Genomic DNA, 26694 nt, shown 5'->3' with positions numbered 1-26694 from the left:
CCTTTGAAGTGTGGTTCATCTGATCACACAAAAATAAAAATTAAAAAAAGCCCAATCTACCAATTTTACCAAAAACAAATAACTTAGTTGTTTAAAAAATTTCAAACATATATATATATATATATATTCAACTTTCCTACAATGAAAAGTTCTTTGGTGTGCGTGCCCAAACTATTTTTTCTTTTTTAGTTTTAGTTAACTTAATTTATAAAATCACTTTTGATACAAATCATCTCTTCTCATGTATTTTTTAAAGGACTTTCTTCGATCCTACCAAATTATCATTAAAAAATAAAACTCATTCTTTCTTTCTTGGACTTTTATTTCTAATTTAAATGAGTACACAACAATGATTTATTATATGATTTTTTTTATATAAAAGAAATTAATTCAAGTTTTCTGATACGGTCCAAACCAATTCCAGCTATGACGTATCTCACTCCATATCAATTTTCAAGACAATCCCCCATCATGGAAAAGTATATAATCTCTAGGGTCATCAGACAAGTCCTATTAGATCTTTCCTGTTAATGTAATGCATTAATGTGCACACTATTACATAATTTGCATGCAACATGCGTAATATTCTTTGTAACACCCCCTGATTAGTTTAGCAAAGCAATCAATTAGGTCTTTTTCTTGTTGGGTATTCAACCGAAATTCCAACCTGTGAGAAACAAAAAAAAAAAAAAAAAAAAAAGAGAGAAAACACACATCAAAGAAAACAATCACATGCACAAGATAGTATTTATGTGATTCGGCAATTTGTCTACGTCCACGGAGTTGCAGGGATTTCACTATTATCAAGAAAAAATTACAAAGTGCGGTTACAGTGTTTTTCTCTCTCTCTAAAAACACAACAACAGTAACAAACCCTAATCACAAAAGCGGCTTTTATATCCTGCGCATAGGATTACAATGGGCTACAAAACGGGCCAAAAATAAACTAGACTCCACAAAACCCAACAAATCTCCCAATTGGAGACTAGTTCAATGACCAACATCAGCCGCTATCCTCCAAAAGCAATCTCTCATCCCTGCAACTCATCCTCCTGTCCTCAAGGTAGAAGGCCAACTGAAACTGCACACAACTTCAGCTTCTCAATAGTGACACTCTTAGTAAAAATGTCTGTTGGGTTCTTAGATCCACATATCTTCTTAAGTCTTACCAGCTTATCTTTAACAAGGTACTGGATAAAGTAGTATTTTGTCTGTATATGTTTCGACTTTGAATGAAAAACCGAATTTTTAGCAAGAAAAATTGCACTCTGACTCTCACTGTATAGAATGCCCATCTCCTGCTTCTTACCCAATTCATCTAAGAAATCATGTAGTCAAATCATCTCTTTTCCAGTTTCAATTGCTGCAACATACTCAGCTTCTGTAGTAGACAAAGTAGCAATCTTTTGCAGATTTGAAGCCCATGATATAACTGTACCACCCAAAGTAAATACAAACCAAGAAGTACTCTTTCTACTATCAATATCGCTAGCAAAATCAGCATCTACATAACCCTGCAGTTTCAAACTTGCACTTGTGAAGCAAAGACATGTATCTGATGAACCCTTCATATATCTCAGAATCCACTTGACTGCCTCCCAATGCTGCTTTCCAGGCCTACTCATGAATCTGCTCACAACTCCTACTACATGTGCAATGTCTGGCCTTGTACACACCATAGCATACATCAAGCTGCCAATAACTGAGGCATAGGGCACCTTGCTCAAATGGTCCCTTTCTCCTTTTGTCTTCGGTGACTACTCTTTGCTTAATTTGAAATGACTACCCAAGGGTGTACTCACTGGTTTAGCTTCATTCATGTTGAACCTGCTGAGAACTTTCTTCACATATTCTGACCGTGAAAGCTTCAATGTATCATTAGCATTTTCTCTAATGATTCTCATACCAAGGATTTGCTTTGCAGCTCCCAAATCCTTCATTGCAAACTGTTTTGACAATTGCTTCTTCAGATTATTAATCTCCTTAATGCAAGACCCTACAATAAGCATATCATCCACATACAATAGTAATATGATGTAAGAATTGTTAAAAAACTTAACATAGCAATAGTGATCAACATCACATCTCTTGAACCCAATTCTATGCATAAAACTGTCAAATTTCTTGTACCATTGTCTAGGAGCTTGTTTTAGGCCATACAAGCTCTTTCTCAGTTTGCAAACTAGATTCTCTTGTCCCTGAACAATGAACCCTTCTGGCTGAATCATGTAAAGGTCTTCCTCCAAATCACCATGAAGGAATGCCGTCTTCACATCTAACTGCTCAAGATGTAAGTTTTCTGCAGCTACCATTCCCAGCACCAGTCTAATTGTTGACATCTTCACAACTGGAGAAAATATCTTTGTGTAGTCAATGCCCTCCTTTTGTTGGAACCCTTTAACAACCAATTTGCCCTTGTAACGTTTGCTACCATCATACTCATTCTTTATTCTGTATACCCACTTGTTGTACAAAGCCTTCTTTCCTACTGGTAATTCAGTCAGTTTCCATGTCTAATTCCCCAACAAGGAATCCATCTCATCCTTCATCGCTAACTCCCACTTGATTGAATTCTCATCTTGCAAGGTTTCATCATAACACTCTGGCTCACCACCATCAGTCAATAGGAGATAATTTAAAGCGGGTGAATAACGCTGTGGAGGTCTAATGTTCCTGGAAGATCTGCGGACTTCAGCTACAAGTGTACTTTGATCTACCTGTGAATCTACATTCTCCTTATCTTCTTCACCCATTTTCTGGACAGTACTTTCAGTCAATCCATCTAAGTTGACAAACTCAGATTTCTTTTGATCTATCTCTGTAACATCTGACACTACAGCTGACCTATCCTTGTACATAACCTGTTCATTAAATATCACATTTCTACTTCTGATGATTTTCTTATTTTGTTCATCCCAAAACCTATAGCCAAATTTCTCATCACCATAGCCAATAAAAAAACATATTTTAGACTTTACATCAAGTTTACTACGAGCATAAGAATCAATATGAACATAAGAAACAGAACCAAAAACTTTTAAATGTGAAAACTTTACCTCTTTACCGCTCCAAACCTCCTTAGGAAGTCTAAACTTCATGGGAACTGATGGCCCTCGGTTTATCAGGTAAGCTACAGTGCTAACAGCATCAGCCCAGAAAGTTTTGGGTAGTCCAGCATGCAACCTCATACTCCTAGCACGCTCATTGAGTGTTCTGTTCATGCACTCAGCCACACCATTCTGCTGTGGTGTCCTAGGAATGGTCTTCTCCATCCTAATTCCCTGTGCAGCACAATACTCACTGAACCCTCCATCTATGTACTCTCATCAATTATCTGACCTCAAACATTTTACTTTCAAACCTGTTTCTGTCTCAACCAGCCTTCCACTTCTTAAAAGTTTCAAATACATCAGATTTATTTTTCAAAAAATAAATCCATACCTTTCTGCTTGAGTCATCAATGAAAGTGATGTAGTACCTTGAACCTCCAAGGGATGCAACCGGAGAAGGCCCCCACAAATCATTGTGTACTAACTCCAATTTTTCAGCCTTCGGTGTCCTGTCAGTTTTTAAGAAGCTCACATTTTTCTGCTTTCCCAAGATGCAACTTTCACACATGTCAAAATCAATGGACTTCAATTCTGGTAGTTTTCCTCTTGACAGCAGCATCTTTATCCCTTTCTCACTCATATGACCAAGTCTGCAGTGCCATAGGCTTGTATCAGTACTTGCATCAGCAACTGCAATTGTGTCTCTTGGACTTGAGGTCATATACAGAGTGCTAGTCTTATTTCCACGAGCCAATACTCTAGCTCCCTTTGTAACCTTCCAAGTACCACCAACAAATAGTATTGCATGCTCTTCATCGTCAAGTTGTCCAACAGAAATTAGATTCCTCATCAGGTCAGGAATATGTCGAACCTTCTCCAGTAACCAAACAGATCCATTGGGAAACAATATCCGAACATCTCCCATACCTACAACATCCAAGGCTGAACCATCAGTCAAATACACCTTACCGAAATCACCTACAACATAATTCTGTATGATTTCTCGGTGTGGAGTGGTATGAAACGAAGCTTCTGAGTCTAAAACCCAATCATCAAGTGGACTGTCTACTACAAGAAGTAATGCATCTTGTAACTCTTCTGTTACAGCATTAGCAGAATCATCTTCATTCTTCTTCTTAGGATTTTTGCATTGGTTCCTAAAGTGACCTGTTTTTCCACAATTCCAGCATTGTACTTGTTGGCCTGATCTAGATTTACTTCTGTTCCGATTAGTATTTCTGGATTTTGATCTACCTCAATTTGAATTTCTGTTATTACCTCTGCCTTTTGTCTCAAGGTTTAGGGCAGAACCAGATCCTGAGGTTTCACCTGCATCTCTTCTGCGAATCTCTTCAGCCATAATTAAATCTCGAATATTATTGTACTTAAACTTTTCCTTTCCTGTAGAATTACTTACTGCCATCCTCATTGCCTCCCAACTGTTTGGCAAAGAAGCCAAGATGATCAGAGAACGAATCTCATCATCAAAATCAATTTCTACAGACGATAATTGATTTGTGATAGTGTTAAATTCGTTCAGATGTTATGATACTGATGCATTCTCTGCCATCTTCAAATTGAACAGTTCTTTCATCAGATGCACCTTGTTGTTTGCTGACGGCTTTTCATACATACCAGATAAAGCCTTCATCAGATCTGCTGTGGTCTTCTCCTTTACAACATTGTGTGCAACAGACCTAGACAGAGTTAACCTGATAACTCCCAGTACCTGTCTGTCAAGAAGAGCCCATTCATCAGCCTTCATCACCTCAGGTTTTGTCTCCAAAAGAGGCAGGTGCAATTTCCTCCCATAGAAATAATCTTCAATCTGCATCTTCCAATACGCGAAGTCCGTGCCATCAAACTTGTCTATTCCAGACGTCTTTCCTGCTTTCTCTGTCATTGCTCCCACTCAAACCTAACCCTAGGCTCTGATACCAGTTGTTGGGAATTCAAACCGAAATTCCAAACTATGAGGAAAAAAGGAAAAAAAGAAAAAAAGAAAAAAAAAAGAGAAAACACACGTCAAAGAAAACAATCACATGCACAAGACAGTATTTACGTGGTTCGGCAATTTGCCTACATCCACGAAGTTGCAGGGATTTCACTATTATCAAGGAAAAATTACAAAGTGCGGCTATAGTGTTTTTCTCTTTATCTAAAAACACAACAACAGTAACAAACCCTAATCACAAAAGCGGCTTTTATATCCTGCGCATAGGATTACAATGGGCTACAAAATGGGCCAAAAATAAACTAGGCTCCACAAAGCCCAACATTTCTTCCCCTTTTGGATTTCATCCAATGAGACTCTTTAAGGATCTGCTATCAAAAACGTAATATAACCAAAGAAAAAAGGTCTGAAATGTAGACCTGAATCTGCTAATATATGAAGAATAGTGAAAAGCATGAAGTCATAAGTCTCGTAGTAGAGATTCATTTAGTAACCTTACAAATTCATATATATATATTGCTTATTCTCAATTTTTATTTGAATGTCCATGTATTCTCTAAGATTGTGAAATGATTTTAATGTTTATTTGAAAACAGCATGACACTTTTTTCCCTGTGAAATCAGCATGATAAACTTCAATTTTTTCATATAGAGAATCCATTGAGCCAGTTGAGTAATCCGATAGCCATGAGAACTAAGAAGGCTCCTCGTGGATAAATATATCGACACAAGGTGTATTAAACCATTACAACGAAGAACACAATATTCAGGCAGCAAATTCAAGCTGCTTATAACACTTACGCTACCTGGAAAAAGGAAAAAAAGAAGAAGAAACTTCAATTTTGAACACACTAAATTGAGTTATCATATCAATCACATTCTTGTAATCCATATATTACCTTAATATAAAGATCTACTTAAGCTTGATAATACATGGTCATGTTAGAATTCACAAATTCACGTCAAACTTCTAGTGGACATGTTGATGATCCAAGTTGTTATGATTCAACATTTACCCGCCAAAAAAAAAAAATGCAATACAACTATTATTACGGAAAGAGAAACAAAATACTTACACTAAAAACCGAGTTAGAAACCATAACAAGCTTATTTGTTAGTATAGCCACAATACTGAAGCTGCAGGCATGAAATTATTATGTGCAGGTGAAGGGTAATGCAATTCTCCTTTGGCAAAACAGAAGTATATATGCATCTGCATGTTCTCTTCTGCCAAAGGAGATTTGCACTGTTATTCCCTAACCCCACATCTGCTTCCCTTGCAATACCTCATGTTCGAGCTGCCACGGTAATTCTATATACAGTGCCTTTTTATACCACATGATTCGCTCCAATTTTATGAATATGCGAGGGGGATGCAATAGAATATCTGGATATGCCTGCTCATTAATTGGTATATAAGATCACTATCTCATTGTTCATGGCCTCGTGGTCCCAATTCACTCACCATCAAATTAAAGCTGGAAACCTTGACTTCAAAATAACTTTGTTATATACTTACACATCTTCTAGCCGAGTTTCTAGGTACTCAATTAATTGGTATATATATAACTTAAATCCACATATTTTATAACTTATAGAAATCACCAGAATCTCATATTTCCATGTTGAATGATCGGTATGTGTGTTGATTTGATTTAAACTAGAGGATTACACAAGGGGAGACATCATTCAAGTTATCATTTTTCAATGAGGTTTTTGAAGTGAAAAACCTTCAAACTCTTAAATTTTGTTTGAAGGACTTTTTTTATTGGAAAAAAACTTAAATTTAAAATATAATCTTTGTAAATTGGTTTTTGAAGTGAAAAAACATGATTAGTGAAAAATGGTTTTTGATGAGGAAAACCATAAATAGGGTTTAATCTTTGAAAATGGTCATGATAGTGTTAAAGTTTTAGACCCCAGTTGAGTTAGATTTTATCAAATCTCTAGCCAATTAATTAAAATGAGTAATTATGCAATAGATCTGATTTAAACAAACATCACACATTCACAAATCACATGAACACTAAGAATAATGACCTAGGAAAAGTTTTGAAACTATGGTTTTAAAGTAAAAAAAAAAAATCTAGGGAGGATATAACCTAAACAATCCTCAAGGCAACATATCCAATAAATAGAATCGAAGTTTATACAATTAACTTAACCCTAAATCTATTGCTACCACACGTAACTCCAAATCCATGGACTTTTCTATTTTGAATTGCTGCACTCAAACTCTCCTATTTGTGACTTTGAGATCTCTACTCAAAGGTTTTAGATTAGTAACTGTAGTCAACTGATTTCTCTATGGCTTTATATAGATATGCACAATGGCAGCAGCAATACCGTGCTGATTTCTCACGGGTTGAATAGATTGAGGCTCAAATTACTTTGAATGTCTCCAGTATAGTGAGATTGAGAGAAACTTTGTTATACAAACCCTAGCTGCACATATAGTGATTTCTCTCTCCGAAAAGCCTCTCTAGGGCTAGGATAGCTTATGATATCCTTTAAATAGCACAACAAACAGATCATGGATCGGGGTTGAAACGAGCAAGTTATGTGCTTTTTTGCATTTCAGATTTTTGCTGATATTGCAATCACGATCAGTCGAGCTAGGTGTTGAATTGACATAAAATTGTTTTCTTGCTCTAAAATTGATTTTTTTCTTGATCTAAACTTGGGTCTTTGTCTTGGACTATAAAATACACATTTAATACACTCAAGACTGATAAAAAAAACTATAAATGAATTACATTTTATCACAGTTTGCCAACCAAAAAATATAGACTACAGATATTTTAAAAGGTTTTAAATGAAACCATCAAACCAGAATTTGGGTAGAGTTTTGACAGAATCATGCATGGTCATATTATATGAGACTACGTATTTGAGAATGGCATATCGCTTAAGCGCATGATACTTCAACTATAGTCTAATAGCTTAATATTACTATGGCTATTGCGCCATGGTCAATATTAAGCCACTTGCCGAGTTCTTCAAGTTTGACCATGGGGCAATAGTACGTAGCTTAATATTATTATAGCTACACCGTCAGGAGCAACATGATATATGTATATTTGGTAAGCGATTACAATTAAGCACCTTAGCAGCACTTTGCTAGTAATTCGGCAGAGCCATAACAAAATTTAAATTGTCCCTCAACTCATACAAGTATTTTGGCAAGCGTGTCTGGGGTAAGCCTTACGTGCCCCGGCCCTGTCCTTAAGGTTTGTGAGCCTAACATGCTGCATTTTTGAGACATTTTGGAACGTTGAGTTTTTCATTGTGAAATTTTACGCATTTTCATGGAAACCTTACTGAATACAGTATCAAGCGCTTCATGTCAATGGAAAGCTAATGAAACCAAATTTCTATTGACGTTTTGGTTTAGGAGGGCTGTACATAACTTTGAGAAGTCACTCAATATGATCCTTACAGAAGTTTTTACGCTATATATGACTGGCACAATTAATTGACTTAGTTTTGGATCAAACCCTAATTTCGGTTGGGGCTAAAGGTTTTTGTTCTTATTATTATTATTTTTTTCTATAATATCACAATTGCTGTACATCCGATTGGGCTATCCACAATTATTCGTAGTCACAACTGGTCAAATGCCATCAAACATGAGGTCAACTCTTATGTTTTGTTATGAATATCTCAAGCTTGACCTAATTAGACTAATTTCAGCAAAGTTGAGGAATATAAGGGATTTCGGGACCAAATTGTTCATGTCTTGATTGAGATTGAAATTATGGCTTTTCTCAGTTTTTACGTACATGTGGTAATTTTACTTCAAAATTTTACAGTGATACTAAAATTAAGAAATTAATATATCCACATTTAAAAAATAATTTTATTAGAGTTCTCACATGAAGTGTTAGTACAACAGAAGAAAGTTGAAATGCTCATAAATAAATAAATAAATATATATATATTAATGTTTATGTTTATATATAAATTTTCTTTTAATTCTTCCATTTTGATATTTAACATATGGTAAAAATAGATCCATAAAAATATGAAATAAGATAAAATTTCATACTCCAAATATATAAAAATATGCAATGTCTAAATGTTTAAACAATAAATATGTCTTAGATGTTGCTACTGAAATTTGGGAGGATCTATTTGTTTAAGTAGCTATTGGGCATTTAAAGTCTCGCCTGATGCGTGGCCCTCGTGGGTTTTAGGCACATATGAGATATTTGTCTGTTTTATAATATTCAAATAGCAAAGTTGACTTCATGGTCCACAGTACAGTTTTTTTTTTTTGGTGGAGAATCCACGTACACAATACACTCTTTGTTATTCTACTCACATTGGGAGCATGAGAAATTGGAAAATCATTTTAATTTGTGACTCTTTTTTTTTTTTTTTTTTTGGTTAATAGGCTTGAATATTAACAAAACAAAACAAAGCAATATTACAAACTGGCCACAGAGGCCTTATTTAATTTTCTTGTCATCTAAATCTACTTTAGTGTTTGTCTAATTCATTAAAGCTTAGTTTTCAACTCATTCTCTACAAATTCATTGTTTTGGGCTTTTTGGGCCTAAGTCCATCCACCTGATGGGCTAGGGACTCAAATATGGTCTTTACATATATATATATATATATATTGCTTGTTTCCCCTTTCTTGGAGTGTCTTATCTTGTACACAGACTAGTTCTGGGCAAATTTTGTGGAAAAAGAATCAGCCCAACTCCCATACCCTCACAAATAGCCTCGACCCAAAAGCGTAAAAGGTCCCTACAAATAATAAATAACATCTGATTAGTATGAATTTTGACATGTATTTTAATAACATAAGAACATGTAATTCAATTATTAAATTTTCAAAATATGTAATGTAGCTATGTTAATTTGTTTAGTGAAATTTGAAACCAAACTTTATCCTTAATTTGATAAAGTTTGGTTTCAAATTTGAGAATCACAAAATAAGAAGGAAATTGTAAGACTTTTATATATTTACACATGTTTATTTTATTTTATTTTTTGTTGTCAAAATATGAAGTTCTTTTTTATTAGATTTTGTATAATTTAAGTTCATATGACCACTCTAGAAAAAATTCCTGAAATCACCACTATCTCCGGAATGGATTCCACGTTCTTAACTTGGAATAATAAAACATTGGATATCTTTTAAATTCTATTCAAAGCCTCAACCTTCATTTAACCCTCAAATGGGGCAGTCATATTTATTGTTTTGCCAACATTAAGAACCTCATAAACCCACCTTAATTCTCCCGTGTCATTTATCTTTATTTTGCATGGTTGCATTTTAATTGGGTACTAAAATGTCAAATGAAAATTCAATAAACCAGTTTGCTTTGAAGCCCATAGGATAAAAGAATTTCACAAGGATAATTTTTTTTTTTTTTTATTGAAGAATGAATAGGGGAAAGGAAAGAACGACAATTGTACTTTGCTGAAATATTAAAATGGCCATCGGCAATATTGGAGTCGTCAACTATTTCAAGAATGTGTGTTAATACAAGAATAAATTGAATTGGCTATACAAGGAATGTTACAACAATTATGAATCCAAGACCTTGAATTTCTTCCCTGAGCTGGCTGACCATCTCGAAGAACATAGTGAGGCCCTGACCTTTTGACTAATTACAATGTTAATATCAGTAGCAGCAGTGTACACTAGTAAAAATCAGCGAGTTTGATAATCCAATCCCCTGTAAGCCAAAACATTAGAAAATGAAATAATATAAGCTAAATTACAACAACTATAAATGGTACAACTCTGATTCAATTTTAATGCAAGAGATTATAGAAACGTGAAAATGAATTGTATTCTTATTGCTTAGTCCTTGAATTCATAGAAAATTAAGTTAATTAGCTAACAATCTACTACTAGAGGATAACATCTTCTAGACATGCATACAGGGCAGGGTCTTAGCACAAGTAATGAGGTGGGAGGGAGGGATTAAGGTTGGTGGTCTTTGGTTCTATTTTCTTTGAAAGAATCTAGCTACATAAGAACTTCCCCTAGATAAAACACCAATTAAAAAGGCTACTCATTAAGAATTCCTAAATTCTTATGGAATATCCATATCAATATAATGCTGCCCAAATGTTTCAGCCAAGCACCAGACAAGATTCTTAACTAGATCGGAGATTCAGACTGTCCTTTGTGTAGCAGAATTTGGTTAAATTAGATCATTGTCATTTTGATGGAAGAGGTTTCATATGGCTGAAGTTGTAATGTAATTGTGAATTGAACTTGTCGTATCACAAATTGTCAAACAAAGAATTTCAGTAGACTTAGCAAAGCAACTAGAAAAATAACAATATCATGAAGAAGAGATGATAGCAGAAGAAATTCCCCCAAGATCTTTCGTTACTTGCCAAAAACAAATTTTGCAAAATATTCCCTTTCTAAATCGATCATTGATGTTATGATATCAGTATTTCCTTCGCCTAAACGAGAACTTGATTTATTGGCTTTTTCCATATGATGTGAATGCAAGTTATATTTAGTGGCTCTAATCTAGGATAGACAGGATGCTCTACTCTCTCAACAATGCTAAGGTTTACTCCTGACAACGGCATAGATTTTTCATCAAGAAAGCAATAGACAGTACTTCCACAGCCAATCATAAAATTAAAATGAACCAAGTGATTTGGAATCCCATACCTTGAAAGAGATCAGAGATGAGGTTGCCGAAGAAGGGACAAGTCCTGTGAATCCAATGTCATATGCAATGCTCCCATCAGCTTTAAACAACCCAAAGTTCCTCTCGGAAGTTGGCCCAAATTTTAAGTTCTCATTGAACAAAGCAAAAATATAAGCCTTCACAGGTTTCTTTGGCTTGTAGGGGGTACCCTTCTTTTTGAGTAGCCGTTTTCGCAAATTTTTATTATATGCCCTTGCATTTGCCACTGTGGCGCCTGCTTCATTATCGTCTCCTTTAGAAGCCCAACCAGTTTCAGAAACAATGACCTCCATCTTACCAAACCCAACCTTTTCTAAAGCAGCATAAGCTGCATCAACCTGGGCATCAAACATGTTATCATAGTGTAATTTAGTCTTTGCATCATAAATTCCTTTATTTGATTTGAAGAGGGCATAGTTAATATCAATATGCTCAGGGTCACTCTTATAAGCCAGAAATGGATAAGCATTTATATAAAAAGGAGAACCAATCTGCGAGAAGAATTGCAGAAGTGGCTTCATGAATGGAAGAATATCATCTCTGAAAGTACATGAGGATGGCGGAAATGAATTGGCGAAAACAGCCTCTGAATGTGGGCTTGAGACCTGAACCACTTTTGTCAAGCCCAGCCGGTCAAGAGCAGTGTAAATGTTCTTTGATGCAGGCAACAAGGCCTCCCATATTTCAATTGGAGTAACACCCAAGATCTCATTCCCGATTGAAATTCCGCGTATAGATGTTCCAGGAAGGTATGGCTGCACATTTTCTTTTATCCAATCCATTGCACGTTGCTCGCCGACACTGACCTCGATCAGAAGTTCATTTGGCAAACAAACCATTATTTCAATTCCAGATCCTTTGAAGGCTGTGAGAACATCAGGATTTGCGTCATAGATTCTAATGTTTTTGATCTTTGCTGCCTTTAGAAGGGTCACCACACTACCCGGTGGAGGTAGATTGTCAGCTATCCTGCCATAGTTTACCCCATAAGTTCCTGTGAATGCTTGTCCTGTCAAAACTGCATTAGCCAATAACAGGAACAAAAAGATTTATTAGATTTATAATTCAGACTAATGAACTTTTTGCCTTCCAGTTTCAAGGTAAATTTCTTTGTTATTCTGGGGGAATACTTTAGTTAATTTTTAAGCTAAGGCATGAAAATCAAATTTAATATAACATTGGAAGGGAGAAAGTTTTTTTTTTTTTTTTTTTAAAGGTTCTTTCTCATTTCCAATGTAAATTAAATTTGATTTCAATGCCTTGGCTCAAAATTTAACTGAAGTATTCTCAAAAGCGCATAAAGAACATTTCCCCCCTAGAAGAACATAGAAATTTACCTTTTGTCACCTTTGATACAAACTGTAAACGTGATGGCCTTAATTACATAGGCATCGAGATAGATTTTTATTGAAAATTATATGTACAGTGAAGGACAGGCTCAAGCATGCCCATCCAAATATTCAAAATAAGTTCTATCATGAATGTATAAATTTGGTCAAAACAATTTAACTTTTGAAAATTAAATAATAAATAAATATTTTATACTTTTTTTTTTAATATGATTTACGGGTGCTCTTGCATTTGTTAATGGACTATTTTAAGAAAATTATAATACCACTTACATTGAAAATATAAAAAGTAATCAAAAAAGTTAGTTACTTTTTTCTTTTCTTTTTCCATAAACAATTTTTAAAATTATTTCATAAATCCTTATGATATCCGTTAATTTTTTCCTTTTCTTTTGTCAAATTCAATGGCTTTGGGGTCAAATCCTAGTGTTAGTATTGAACCTGGATGCTTTTAAGCTAAACTTTCCAAAGCAATGTTTCACATGCATCATGACTGGTTTAATCCTTGCTATTTTACATATTCATCTAAATATATACAAATAGTAACTAATTATAAGATAGGAAACATTGAATAGAATAAAACAGAGATATCGTTAACATATATCCTTGATTCTTATTACTCCACAACTAAAGTACAACGGTTTGAATTGCTGGTTCATATATAATATTTAAACATGATTGAGCAGAAGGGCCAATGTATTATTACATATTTTATAGTATTCAACATAAAGCTACAAGGAAAGAAACTATGATACATACCATTGAGAGATAAGAGAGAGAACACAAGCAGAAACCTGAGAAAGGAAGAAGAGGACCGCATGTGTTTTGTGGGCATGTTAACAACGCAAGAGCATTCCATTTGTAGAATGGATGTGGGTATGGCCTTGTATTTTATAACTCGTAAAAGATAACACGTCAAAGAGTCAAGACAACATTAACCATCCCGTGATTTATGCAATGCTTTTCCTTCAGGCATGCGGCATGCCATAGACAAAAATATTCCAAAGACAATGAAAGAAAATGAGAGAAAAAGATTCCTAGCCTTTGTCCAAAGATGAAGAAAAAATATTTAGATATTGGGTTTCTTGGAGGTTCTGCAAGTCTTAAGTCTGAGAAGTCTTAGGTACAGGTGACTTCTAAAAATCTCTGCCATTTGCATGACAAAGATGGTTATACAAGCTCACAGGGTATGACTTCGTGTTATAGAATACAAGAGTTGCACGCAGTGGAAGATGCTTTGTCAAGAATAAGAGCAAGTGAAAGAAAATGGAGGCACTCAAAGAAGAAGTGAATGCCAATCTCCATAATCTTAAGGAACTCCTCCTATTTTACCAGGGAAAAAACTCTAGATTTCTTAGAACTCTCTTTTGATTGAGGAGATCATTCACCAATTTCATGGCAGCACACATGGAGGTTATCATAAGACATTAAATCCAGGCAATCTTTTACTGAAGTCTGAAGGAGCACATTAAGGAATTCATAAAGAATTGTGATTACATGCCAATGCCACCAAGTGGAGCAAATGACAACTTCCTGCCTCTTGCTTGCTTTGCCGATTCCGAACCAGGTATGGGAGGATGGTCTATCAATGGATTTTACTGATGGGTTTGTCTTTATTAAAAGATAAATCAATCATATTAGTAGTGGTTGATCGCCTTTCAAAATATGCCCATTTTGTTCCAATTCCTCGCATCCATATATGGCTGCTGCTTGCATTGCAAAAGTTATTGTTCGACCCCATATTTGCATGGCATGCCACTAAAAACTTGTTTGTAAAACTGATCCGACATTCAAAAGTGTTCGGTTCAACCACAACTTCCATTGGTGATTGCAGATCTCTGTTAGGTTCTGTATGTATTGTCATATTCCGTGTCAAAATTTTCTTGTAATTATCATGCAAATACTTTGTAATTTGTATTCTGTGGATCCTTATGTAATTGGGTTGAGGGTTCATGAGCTATATATATAATTGAAGTTGTTCAAAGATGGAGTCCCGGTCTAGTGAAATGAAGGAGGTGTCCAGCGAAGTGGCACGTGAAAAGCAATTTGAGAATAAGTTAGGGAGTGATCACGCAAGACACTCAGTTGACCGAAATGGTCAGAACCTGAGAGAATTCACTTACGAACTCTCCTATCTGAAGGTTGAGAGAAACCCAATAAATATTGAGATCCAAACACCATATATTCTCTCACTATTGCCAAATCCTTGAGAGGATATCATCCCCATCACATCCATCAATAACTCTGAGCTGTGAGTGTTGATTGAAGCTTTTGGAAAGCATTGGAGACACTCAGACACCACAGAATCAGCCATGGAGGCTTAAAGTTGCCACCGGAGTCGGTTGCGAGCAAAATTTTGGGGGGCTTGAGTACACTTTTTGCTACATTACTTCGAGGGTTATGTGAGAAAATTATACTACAACTATCTATTCTAATGGGTATTTTTTAGTGGTGAGGCCGCAAAGACGTTTTTCCACCCGGTTCTTGGATTTATCCATGCTTACTAGTGTTTATTGGCTTATCATGTAAACAATTAGACTTTAAATTAGCAAATTAGCTTAAATTTTGCATTAGCCTTAATTGTAACTTGGGGTCTAAGTGACAATCTTAGTGTTTGTTTGGATCACGGTGTGTGCGTCCACATCTGGCGGTTTTTTTTTTTTTTTTTTTAAATTAAGTTCAACGCCTCTTGCACTGTTCAAATAGGCAAATGCACAGTAATTTCAATTATAAACAGTAATAAAAAATTATTTTTTATTGTTTTCAATATTCATTTTCCAGCCAAATAAAAATAGGCAAATGCACAGTAATTTCAATTATAAACAGTAATAAAAAATTATTTTTTATTGTTTTCAATTTTCATTTTCCAGCCAAATAAGCAGTATACAAACGCATGCTTAATCTTTATTGAATATGATTGTGTTTTCTTAAAAGACCACAACCTGGCGACCAACATGGTGCCCAGGCCACGAGTAGCTAGTTTTGGATTATGGTGTAAGAAGGAAAAGAAAGGAGCTTCTGATACAATAGCAGGGTCTGCCCCACACCAAAGCCACTTGGGAAGACTTCCAAACGAATGAAATGAAGATTCTGTTTTCTCATTCTACCTTTGGGCAAGACTTTAGAGGTGGAGTACTGTTTTTTGAGTTTGGAAAAGTATTAAATTATAGTATCATTCAATTTTGCATTTTCCTAACTGTTTAAATATTATGGGCTAAAAGTGACTTGTTTAGTGACTAAAAACAATTACGTTAAGTTAGTAAGGACTAAAATTTAACCGGACCCCTCATTTATATGCTTTGCTTTCAAGGTCTAGAGATGCACTTGCTCACTTCTTTTAATGTTGGCATTAATAACAAAAGATAAACATTGGATATATTGCAATCCAATGAATTATTCATTCACAAATGTAGTTCTTTTTTTCAAAAAAATATGTATTACAACTTATAATTGAGCATTTATTATTCTTTGAGGCACCTATCATCAATACTCTATTTTGAATTCTATTCAAAGCCTCTCTCTCTCCAATCTTTTTTTTAAGGAGCATGGATTTCCTTCATTTAAGTTATCAAATGAAGCATTGCTATATTTATTGTTTCAACTTCCAACATAGAGAACCTCCTAAACCCACCTCAATCCACCCCCTATCATTTAAAAGTCACACTCTCATGTTTTAATGGGTCGAATTAATGAGTGTTCTTTAGGATATTTATTAATAGACTATTTAAAAAAGTTTTGATATCATTTTTATGAAAAATATAAAAAGTTATTAAAAAAAAACTTTTCTTTTTTCTTTTCTCATAAAATATTTCTAAAAATATTTTTTGAACGGCACCCGTTAACTTTTCAATTAATTTCTCTAGGTAGCTATCTGTAACAATAGTACTGATTTATCTTTATTTTGCATGGTTGCATTTTTATTGGGTACTAAACTGTTAACTGAATTTTTTTTTTTTTTTTTTTTTTGAAGGAAAAAAATGAAACAGGGAGAAAAGAAAGAATGACTAAATGTACTTCACTGAAATATGAAAAAGGCTATCAGCAATTTTGTAGTCATCAACTATTTCAAGAATGTGTGTTAATACAAGAATAAATTGAATTGACTATACAAGTAATGTTACAACAATTATGAATCCAAGACCCTGAATATCTTCCGTGGGCTGGTTGAACATCCAGAAGAACAAAATGAGACCGTGACTTTTTCACTAATTATAATGTTAATATCAGTGGCAGCAGTGCAGCAATAGAAAAAACCAGCGAGTTTGATAATCCAATCCCCTGTAAGCCAAAACATTAGAAAATTGAAATAATACAAGCTTAATTAGAACAAAAACTATGAATGGTACAACTGTGATTCAATTTTAATGCAAGAGATTGTAGACACATGACAATGAATTGTAACTTCTATATATATATATATATATATACACACACACTTATTGCTTAGTCCTTAAATTCCATGAAAATTAAGCTAATTAGCTAAGAATCTACTACTAAAAGACAACATATTCTAGCCATGAATTAGAACCTAGCTAATTTTCCAGGGTCTTAGCTCAAGTAATGAGGCGGAAGGATGGGATTAAGATTGTTAATTGGTTCCAAAAGAACCTAGCTACATAGATATAACTTTCCCTTAGATAAAGAACCAATAAAAAAGGGCTCTAACATAGACAGGCAGGACAAAACTAAGGTTGACTCCCAACAACAGCTTAGATTTCAGTTAACCAAGCAAAAAAGAAAGTTTACAGCCAATCATAAAATTAAAATGAACCAAGTAACTAGGAATCCCATACCTTGAAAGAGAGAAGAGATGAGGTTGCTGAAGAAGGGACAAGTCCGGTGAATCCAATGTCAAATGCAATGCTCCCATCAGCTTTAAACAATCCAAAGTTCCTCTCAGAGGTTGGCCCTGGCTTCAAGTTCTCATTGAACAAAGCAAAAATATAAGCCTTTGCCACCATCTTTGGCCTGTAGGGGGTACCCTTCTTTTTTAGTAGCCGTTTTCGCAAATTCTTATTGTAAGTCATTGCATTTTTCACCGAGGCACCTGCTTCATCTTCGTCACCTTTAGAAGCCCAACCAGTTTCTGAAACAATGACCTCTGTCTTCTCAAACCCAACTTTTTCTAAAGCCGCAAAAGCTGCGTCAACCTGGGCCTCAAACATGTTATCATAGTGTAATTTAGTCTTTGCATCATCAATTCCTTCATTTGGTTGGAAGAGGGCATAATTAATATCAATATGCTCAGGGTCACTCTTATAAGCCAGAAATGGATATGCATTTATATAAAAAGGAGAACCAATCTGCGAGAAGAACTGCAAAAGTGGCTTCATGAATGGAAGAACATCATCCCTGAAAGTACAAGATGATGGTGGAAACGAATTGGCAAAAACAGCCTCTGAATGCGGGCTTGAGACCTGAACCACTTTTGCCAAGTCCAACCGATCAAGGGCATTGTAAACATTCTTTACTGCAGGCAATAACACCTCCCAAAGTTCCATATTTGTACCACCCAAGATCTCATTCCCAACTGCAATTCCACGTATGGAAGTTCCAGGAAGGAATGGCTGTACATTTTCTTTTATCCAATCCATGGCACGTTCCTCAGCCACACTGATGTCTGTGAGAAATTCATTGCCAAGTCCAATCACGATTTCAATTCCAGATCCTTTGAAGGCTGTGAGAACTTCATGATCAGCATCATAGATTCTAATATTTTTTATCTTTGCAGCTTTTAGAAGGGTCACCACACTACCCGGTGGAGGTAGATTGTCAGCTATCCTCCCATAGTTTACTCCATAAGTTCCTGTGAATGCCTGTGCTGTCAAAACTGCATAACAGAAGGAGGGTAGATACTGCCATTAGCCAATGCTTCACCATGACAACAGACCAAAAAAATAGATTTAAGATTCAGACACATGAACTTTGTGGCATACAGTTTCAAGGTAAATTTCTATGTTATTCAAGGGAAGAAAGAAATAAAAATGTTTTTCTTTATGTGGTTCTGAGAATACATCAGTTAAAATACTGTAAAATTTGAGCTAAGGCATGGTAATCAAATTCAATATCTCATTAAATTCACTTATGTTTGTTGGTTACAACTGCAAACACTGTATATAGGAAACATTAAAAAGAGAAAACAGAGCAATTGCTAACATTCCAACAACATATATCTTTATCAATTCATCAAATGTATATACTTATTACTCTACAACCGATAGTGAAATGCTCATAATTACTGGTTTATATATATTTGTGTGTGTGTGTGTGTGTTTATATATGTGTATCCTTCATAAGATAACCATTACATATATACTATGCTATTACATAGTTTATAACATTCAAAATAAAGTTGCAAGTAATGAAACATGACACATACCATTGAGAGAGACGAGATATAACACAAGCAGAGACCTGAGAAAGAAAGAAGAGAACCGCATGTGTTTAGTGAGCATGTTAGCAATGTATGAGCATTCCATTTGTATAAAGGATGTGGGTATGGCCTTGTATTATGTAACTAATAAAAGGTGACATTAAAACATTAACAATTCTGAGGATGATGCAAAGCTTTTCCTTCAGGCACGCCATAGAGCCAAGATTCCGAAGAAAATGAAAGAAAATGAGAGGAATATTCCTAGCCTTTGTTCAAAGATGATGAAAAAAATATATGTAATGGGGGTGTCTTGGATTGGAGGGGCGGAAAATAGATTCTTCCTTTACTCTCACTTTTATCCCCCTCACAAAGTATACCTTTATCGCTTTCTATTCTTGTTCCCATCTGGTTATACTCTCTCTTCCATCTGAAAGGTTTTGTTGAGATAGTTAATATACCTTACGTGGTTAATGAGGAGCTTGTGAAGGTGGTTGGTAAGCCTCTGGGGCAATAGAGGTGGCAGAATTAACCACCAGCTTAAGCAGTTTGGCTTGGATTGGACCCCTTTGGGCAGTGGGCTCCCCTTTTTGGTGTACTGGTGCACACTGTTCCAACTCCAAAAGATATATTGGAGATTGAAAGTTGAAAATATATCTTTTGAACAATCTGTCCAAGACAAAAAAGGAAAGCGCTTCCACATTCCTTTCACTTTTGCAACAAATAATAACAAAAGGCAAGCTTTTAAAACAAAGGGAACAAAACTTTACAATCAGGGGACTAAACCAATTAGTATTGTTACAAGCTTTTCGTTAATATATACAAGTTGAGTAATAGTTAATGTAACTCTTGTTTAATGTTAAACTACTTAATAACATTTTGTTAAATTAATATTTTGAAAATTCACATCCTTAACACATACACAAAACACAATATCAAACTTCATTTAACTAAGATGTAATATATTATTTGATTCATAAACTCATATTTTGTATATAATTTAGAATTAAAAAATATTAAATATTTTAACATTTTAAAAATAAGATGGCCATTAATCTTTGATGTCCTTGACATTTTTGCAAGCAACATATAAAAAGACAATGTAATCGGTGGATGGTATTGCAAAATATATAAACATAAATTAATTAATTAATAAAAAAAAAAACATAATAAAATGTTATTGAATGATATACCATTCACAAAAACTTTACTAGATATAACTTGAAAACCCAACCCATTTAGTAAGACAACTGAAATAATTAATTCAAAATAGGATTTTAATTAAACTATTATATATTTCAAATAAAATACTAGTTTTTAAGAAAATTCTTTCACAACTAAAGGAGCCTCCCTATCCTCATGAGTCATGATACCCTTATTTCTGGCATAGGACTAAGATTCGTGACACATGCCAGAGTAAACGTTTTCATGTCTACAAAAACCACATTTTTAATTATAGTCTCATACAGTTGACAACATTCTAACCTTAGGGACGCTAGAAAATGTGATTCAAACAAGAACACATGAAATGCATCAAGTACCAATAACCTTGCACAATCCTTGGGTAGGTCTGGCCGACATCATTGCCATGTAACACAGCAGGACATAACCACAACTTTATGCTAACCTAAGTATAGCTAATAAAATTTGTTCTCTTATACACAGCCTTTTGAACATGCTTTCCTTCCAGTCATTCTTTCATTTTTAAAGTTCTGGTCATATTGATCATACTAATGCAAACTGAATATCTCACCAAACACAAGAATAATGGGGCCAGCCAAGATTGCTACCACACAAAAAAAAATGCACAGAGCGAGAGAATATAAAATTTAACCAACCATAAAGTCAAGGAACATGATGTCTTACAGTCTAAGATCTAAGTTCCTCCTGATTGTAACAAAAGGCTGCAGAATCTAAAACCCTATTCTAACATTGGGTACAACTTGATTCCCCTACATACAATGAAATCTAGCAACGGCAGCACTAAAATTACAGTCATCCAAGGAATCCAAAAGCTCAAAAACAAAAGGTGGAAGGGGTGTTACAAAAGGACTAATTGCAATGGAAATATATTCAGCAGCTCACTTGATTAACCTTGCCATTTCCAATCACCTCCCCAACTTTCTCCTTCATTACTACCTCGGATGCAGATGTGATTCTGTTGGGATCATCTTGCTTTGCTCCCCCATTTGCTTCCACAGTCACAGTATCTGGCCCATCTTGTTTCTTGTCACTCAGATTATTAGCTTCTTCAGTAGGCATTTCATCTGCTGCTGCAGCTGCAACATCTTGCTGTTTGACTTTCTCCTCAGTTTGGGTTTTAGCAGCTTCAGAAACTTGTGCAAAAGCATGAACATTCATGCTTTCCTCCTCATCAATCTCACTTTTCTCATCTTCACTTGCATTCTTCACTACAGTTTCATTGGGAACATCGTTCTCCCCAGCTTCCTCTGCATATTGCATTTTAATTTCCCTTGGGCCTTCATTTTTTCCAGTAGCAGCTTCCGCTTCTTTGATGTCCTTTGAACCCGAAGATCGGCCACGTTTCTTTGGGGGTTCACCCTCTGATGGCGGAGTTGCCTTGGCCTTCTCACTGATCCTCGCAGATCTCCTAGGGGTCTCACCAGTACTCCAATTAAACTCTGATATTGCAGGATTACCAGGGTGTGATTTTAGGTATTGCTCCAGTTGTTTCTTGCTATGGAATTCCTCCCCAGTAGGAGCAATGAAAACAATTTCATTCTTCTTCTGTGTACCTTCTTTCTTAGGAAAGAACTGCAAATGAACAGAAAGCAGAGATGTATGTTAAGAGTTATACAACACGATTTATGAGCTACAAACATGATTAATAGTACTTGTCCTGAATACTTCCCAGAAATGTGAATACAGTATTGTTATTAATTATGTTACGTCTCAGTTGTAATTCAGCATAAAGTAGAATAATATAAAAACATATACTAAACTGATAAGAGTGGGAAGAGGGGGCAAAAAGTACATTGAAACATGTTAAATGTGTTCTCAGCAATTCTCGTGTAGTTATTTAATTCTTGTAAAGCTATCCATATATAATCTATCACACTATCCTTGGTGTACCATTTTTATTTTTCTCTGTCACAAGATGAAATCACCTACAGGTTGCATCAGGAATGAAAACAATAAAATTATATCATAATATGGAAATGATCATCATAATATCTTAAGATACCAACATGCATTTCTGGATGGAATCTGATACAAAATGACATACTGTAGTCAGATTCAAACATGAATTAATAAAAGAACAACAAACACATCAGAATTAAGTAATCTCATGCTTCTACTTCTAGTTAGCAAAGAAATTCACATTGATACCAACAACTAAATTCAAACATCTTAATCAACTCATGCAACATGATTCTCAATTCTAAACCAGAATAGTCAATTGATTGGATCAACAACAATACATTCATATAACAATTCATTAAATAATCCGCTTATGTATCATTGTCTATTTATATTTTATCATACACCCATCATTTTCTGTATTAATTTTTTTATGTATATATAGTTCATTCTTTTGGACATGTTTGACTGAATATATCGCATGCTAATTTTATCACATAAAACTTGAAAACAATAGAAGCCAAAAAAAATTTTGACATGAGAATATTAACTAAAGACTCAATCTACTTAAACCCACTTTTACAAGCAAAACAGCCATGTCCCAATGTCATTGACAGACAATAACTTATTGAAGCTTCAAGTTACTAAATGAACCTAGAACACTTCTAACATAAAGATCAGGCAACATTCTCCTGGCTTAAAACCAAAACCATTGTAAGATTATTATCATTTCGACAGGAAATGAAACATGTCTAATCTAATTCACAAGAGAACATCAATCATTGGACCAACTTAAATTGGTTTGTTAGACCGCAAGTTTTCAGGGAATATTTGCCAATCTTAACCCTTGAGATTCTCCATTTGCTAAAATTATATGCGTGTTGCAAGTCTGGGAAGAGTAAAAGACATCCACTCCACTGTAATTGACATTTTAAGTCAGACAAAAAGGATTTTTCCAGAATGGATTTATGCCAGAGTCTTTTCTCTATTGATTGACAACAAACTTTAGCTTGACCATCTTAAACCAGGTAAACATATCATTCTACACATTGCAGATAAGCCGCCAACTTATTCTTTCACTAAGGCCCACCATCTCTATATTCTAAAGAGCCCACAAGTTATATCAGACAATGCTGTCCACAATTCCAACAAGAGTTCTAACGCCAACTACTGGAGTGCCCTTAAAATTTTTAAAATCAGTGGAACATTGAAACAATGCAGAGCAAGCGAAAAAATGATGGTGAAGTGATTTGATAAAGAACTACTGTTCATACAGAATTGCCCTTTAATTTCTCAGAAATCAATAGAGCACATACACCAAGTCAATTGCCTTGACATACCAAGGGGGCAAACATCATTGCAAAGGCAGAGTAGAACGAACAACAATCAGAACACCATCTAAAATATTGTTGACTCTTATAAGTAAAAAACACAACAATAGCTAACAAATTCAGGGGATTCATGGCATAATTGGAACAGTTTTCCTTTTCTAATTGTTTTTTTAAAAATTAAAATAAAAATAAAAATAAATAAAAATTAAAAAAATTAAAATAAAAAGAACAGGAACAAAAGAAGAAGAAGAACACACAAAAACAAAAAGCCCTACTTTTTGAGAATAAGAACAACAAACTGACTTCTATTGTTTCAGTCATTAAAATGTGTTTGGACAGATCCAAACTTTTAAACTTTTGTAAAAACAAAAAGCACAAACTTGGAAAAACAAGTGATATTAACCAACATTAAAACTTTTTTGAAAATAAATAGTAAAAATCTTGGAAAAACAAGTGAAATTAACAAACATTAATATTTACTGGTTGTATCCTTGTTCTAAAGCTAACATGCTTGAAAAGAGTGATATTCAGATAATTGCTACCCGGAAAAATTGTGAGAAAGAATATTATGAGCAGTGTCCTCAACCAATATTATAGCAGTACCACGGGGAACAACATCAACCTTCTTTAAACACATCTACTGTGAACAATGCAACTGCCACAATTAAGTGGTCCTAGATGGCTCACACTTGAGAAACAAGACCAATCAAAAGAATTAAGAATGTTACCAAATATTCTAAGGTGAGCCAAAAGAATATTTTCATTTAGTTTTATGTGTTCAGGTAAAAAAGAATTCATTGCACCTCATTGTACAGTCTCTTCATATCCCTCAATAAATGCAAAAATTGCACATGAATACTAAAATTTATTTGGAATAAGTAAACCATTAACCCAAAGAATCAAGAGTAAAAGGTTGTACAAATTCCAGCTGAAGAAATATAAGAACCAGTGCAGCTGGAAGACATATAAATTTGCATCCATATATCACAGAGCATTCAAGGCATGCAGAATAAAGCATATTTTGGAGGAAAACACATTCTAGTGCTTTGATTTTAAATTATGACATCACCAAGCAGAAAAGCAAAGCTGGGCATACGTTTTTCACTTCAAATCATGGTACTAGAGTCTAGAATGAATTTAATACTGGTCGACTAATCAGAAGCCAAGTCAAAATTTGAGGATCACAGAAAATCATACTGAGCAGCATACTACTATTCTTCCTACATGATCGCCTTGCATAAATGTAGTACATCTTGATAATAATATTCTACCAACAGTTACACAGACCTAAATTAGATTTCTATTTCCCTCAATTAGGTTTTTTTTTTTTTTTTTCTTGTACCCCATAGCTTGATTACCACATAAAAACACACATATCATCACCCACAAAAGCAGCAGAGTTCACAGAGGATCTAGGGAAAAAAATCCCAACACCAATATTAGGGCAATGAAGACATTGCTTAAGCCAAAAGGAGACTCTCACAAAATCAAATCAGACAACATCATAGTTGATTTGATTCCTAAATGGAGGCAGATATTAAACAAACCAAGACTGACCCTCTTTCAGGGGAATATAATGATTGAATAAAAACCTATTCACATTTTCTTTTCCTCTCAAGTCCCATTTTTATTGCAATGCAAAATCAGAAACCAAATAAATGTATTATAGTCCCCTTCTGTCAAGGTAATATAATAATTGAGTAACAAAATACATTTACTAGTAATCCCGAGAAGGAGCAAACTTTAATGCATCACTATAAAATTATAAAAAAATTTATTAAAAAAAGTACTTTACAAGAAAACCCTAAACACAAAATCACTCCCATAATACAAAATTCATCCACAAAACCTAACTTACCAAGAAAAAGAATAAAAATAAAAATGAATCAAAGTAAGAACCAAATTCTAGCACGTAACTTTACCAACAAGCAAAATCAGACAACATTAAAAAGAACACTAAGTTCAGCCAAAAAAATAACACTGTTTCTTTTATATAAAAAACAGAACTAATTTGAAACAACCAAACCCAGATGCAAAAATTTTACCAACAGCCATAAAAGAACATATATTCAAAAAAAAAAAAAAAAAGCTTTTCTTATATATAAAAACAAAACACTCTATTGAAACAAGCAAAACCCAGATGCCAAAATTTAACCAACAAACATAAAAGAACATAGATTTCAAGAAAGCTCAAAACTTCAGTAACAAGAGTACAAATTTTTATATGTCGAGAGAGAGACCAGTTTCTTCCAAGCTGGAGGAGCCGAAAGCTCCACTGAAACAACCTCCTCTTGGGCTCCACTTTGTGCTTCCTTCACCATTGTTCACCTGCAAACAGAGTACTCTCTCAAACCAGACCAAAACCTTCACCTCTTTCTCTCTTCTATTCCTTGTTTTTATGTTTGTGGTGAGAAACAAGTGTAACAAAAATCGTTGGGAGTGTCTGATTTTACTTTATAAGAATTCTTATAGATATATTACCTCTCTCTTTCTCTCTCACAAACCGTCACGTACTATAAGGCAGGAGTTGATAATTTTACCACAAAGATTATGGTAGATTTTTTCAATTTTCATAGTTTCTCAACCCGTCTCAACCGTAGTTGGATGTTTGGATTTTTTGTCCTCGTAATTACCACTTTTGTAATTTTATTTCGTAAAAAGATATAAATTTTTTTTTTTTTTTTGGGTTTGAACGGAATTTTCGGTTCCAAAATTTAATGTCAGCACGTGTCAAAATGGTTTGCGGAATTTAAATTTTAAGATTTTAAAATAAATCCCAAGACCACAGGTCCACAAATGTGGGGATATTGCTCCCACGCTCTTTCCTGCCGTGTGAACTACACTTTTCTTAGAGTATTCCCATC

The 26694-nt window shown here is 34.6% G+C and overlaps 3 protein-coding genes and 1 long non-coding RNA gene across 5 annotated transcripts; 1 reads left to right on the top strand and 3 right to left on the bottom strand.

The window, feature by feature from the left end:
* Positions 1–9468: 9468 nt before the first annotated feature.
* On the bottom strand, positions 9469–13966 carry LOC112031811 (glucan endo-1,3-beta-glucosidase 14). Of its 2 annotated transcripts, XR_010629799.1 has the most exons (4): positions 13787–13966; positions 11660–12696; positions 10562–10697; positions 9469–9759 (listed from the first exon to the last, which is right to left on the bottom strand). XR_010629799.1 is itself a non-coding variant. In XM_024064512.2 (3 exons), the coding sequence occupies exons 1-3, from the start codon at positions 13884–13886 to the stop codon at positions 10644–10646; spliced, it is 1191 nt and encodes a 396-aa protein (XP_023920280.2). In that variant the 5' UTR covers positions 13887–13966; the 3' UTR covers positions 10447–10643. The 2 variants fall into 2 exon arrangements, 1 of the variants encoding a protein (XP_023920280.2); XM_024064512.2 differs by lacking the exon at positions 9469–9759 and having other exon boundaries at positions 10447–10697.
* Positions 13967–14212: 246 nt separating this feature from the next.
* LOC136068437 (uncharacterized) lies at positions 14213–17064 on the top strand. The gene is made up of 3 exons (XR_010629798.1): positions 14213–14594; positions 15962–16154; positions 16998–17064. It is a non-coding gene; the product is annotated as an uncharacterized LOC136068437 (long non-coding RNA).
* LOC112031798 (glucan endo-1,3-beta-glucosidase 14) lies at positions 17054–19650 on the bottom strand. The gene is made up of 3 exons (XM_024064500.2): positions 19407–19650; positions 17821–18857; positions 17054–17305 (listed from the first exon to the last, which is right to left on the bottom strand). Exons 1-3 carry the CDS (start codon positions 19504–19506, stop codon positions 17237–17239), a joined length of 1206 nt encoding a protein of 401 aa, XP_023920268.2. The 5' UTR covers positions 19507–19650; the 3' UTR covers positions 17054–17236.
* A 1543-nt stretch (positions 19651–21193) lies between these two features.
* On the bottom strand, positions 21194–26448 carry LOC112031804 (methyl-CpG-binding domain-containing protein 11). Its single transcript, XM_065775582.1, has 3 exons — positions 26312–26448; positions 26071–26158; positions 21194–22172 (listed from the first exon to the last, which is right to left on the bottom strand). Exons 2-3 carry the CDS (start codon positions 26149–26151, stop codon positions 21471–21473), a joined length of 783 nt encoding a protein of 260 aa, XP_065631654.1. The 5' UTR covers positions 26152–26158; positions 26312–26448; the 3' UTR covers positions 21194–21470.
* Positions 26449–26694: the final 246 nt, after the last annotated feature.

Source organism: Quercus suber, unplaced genomic scaffold (genome assembly GCF_002906115.3).
Source record: "Quercus suber isolate HL8 unplaced genomic scaffold, Cork oak 2.0 scaffold_115, whole genome shotgun sequence".
In the NCBI taxonomy this organism is placed as follows: domain Eukaryota; kingdom Viridiplantae; phylum Streptophyta; class Magnoliopsida; order Fagales; family Fagaceae; genus Quercus; species Quercus suber.
This window is presented reverse-complemented; position numbering and strand designations above follow the sequence as displayed.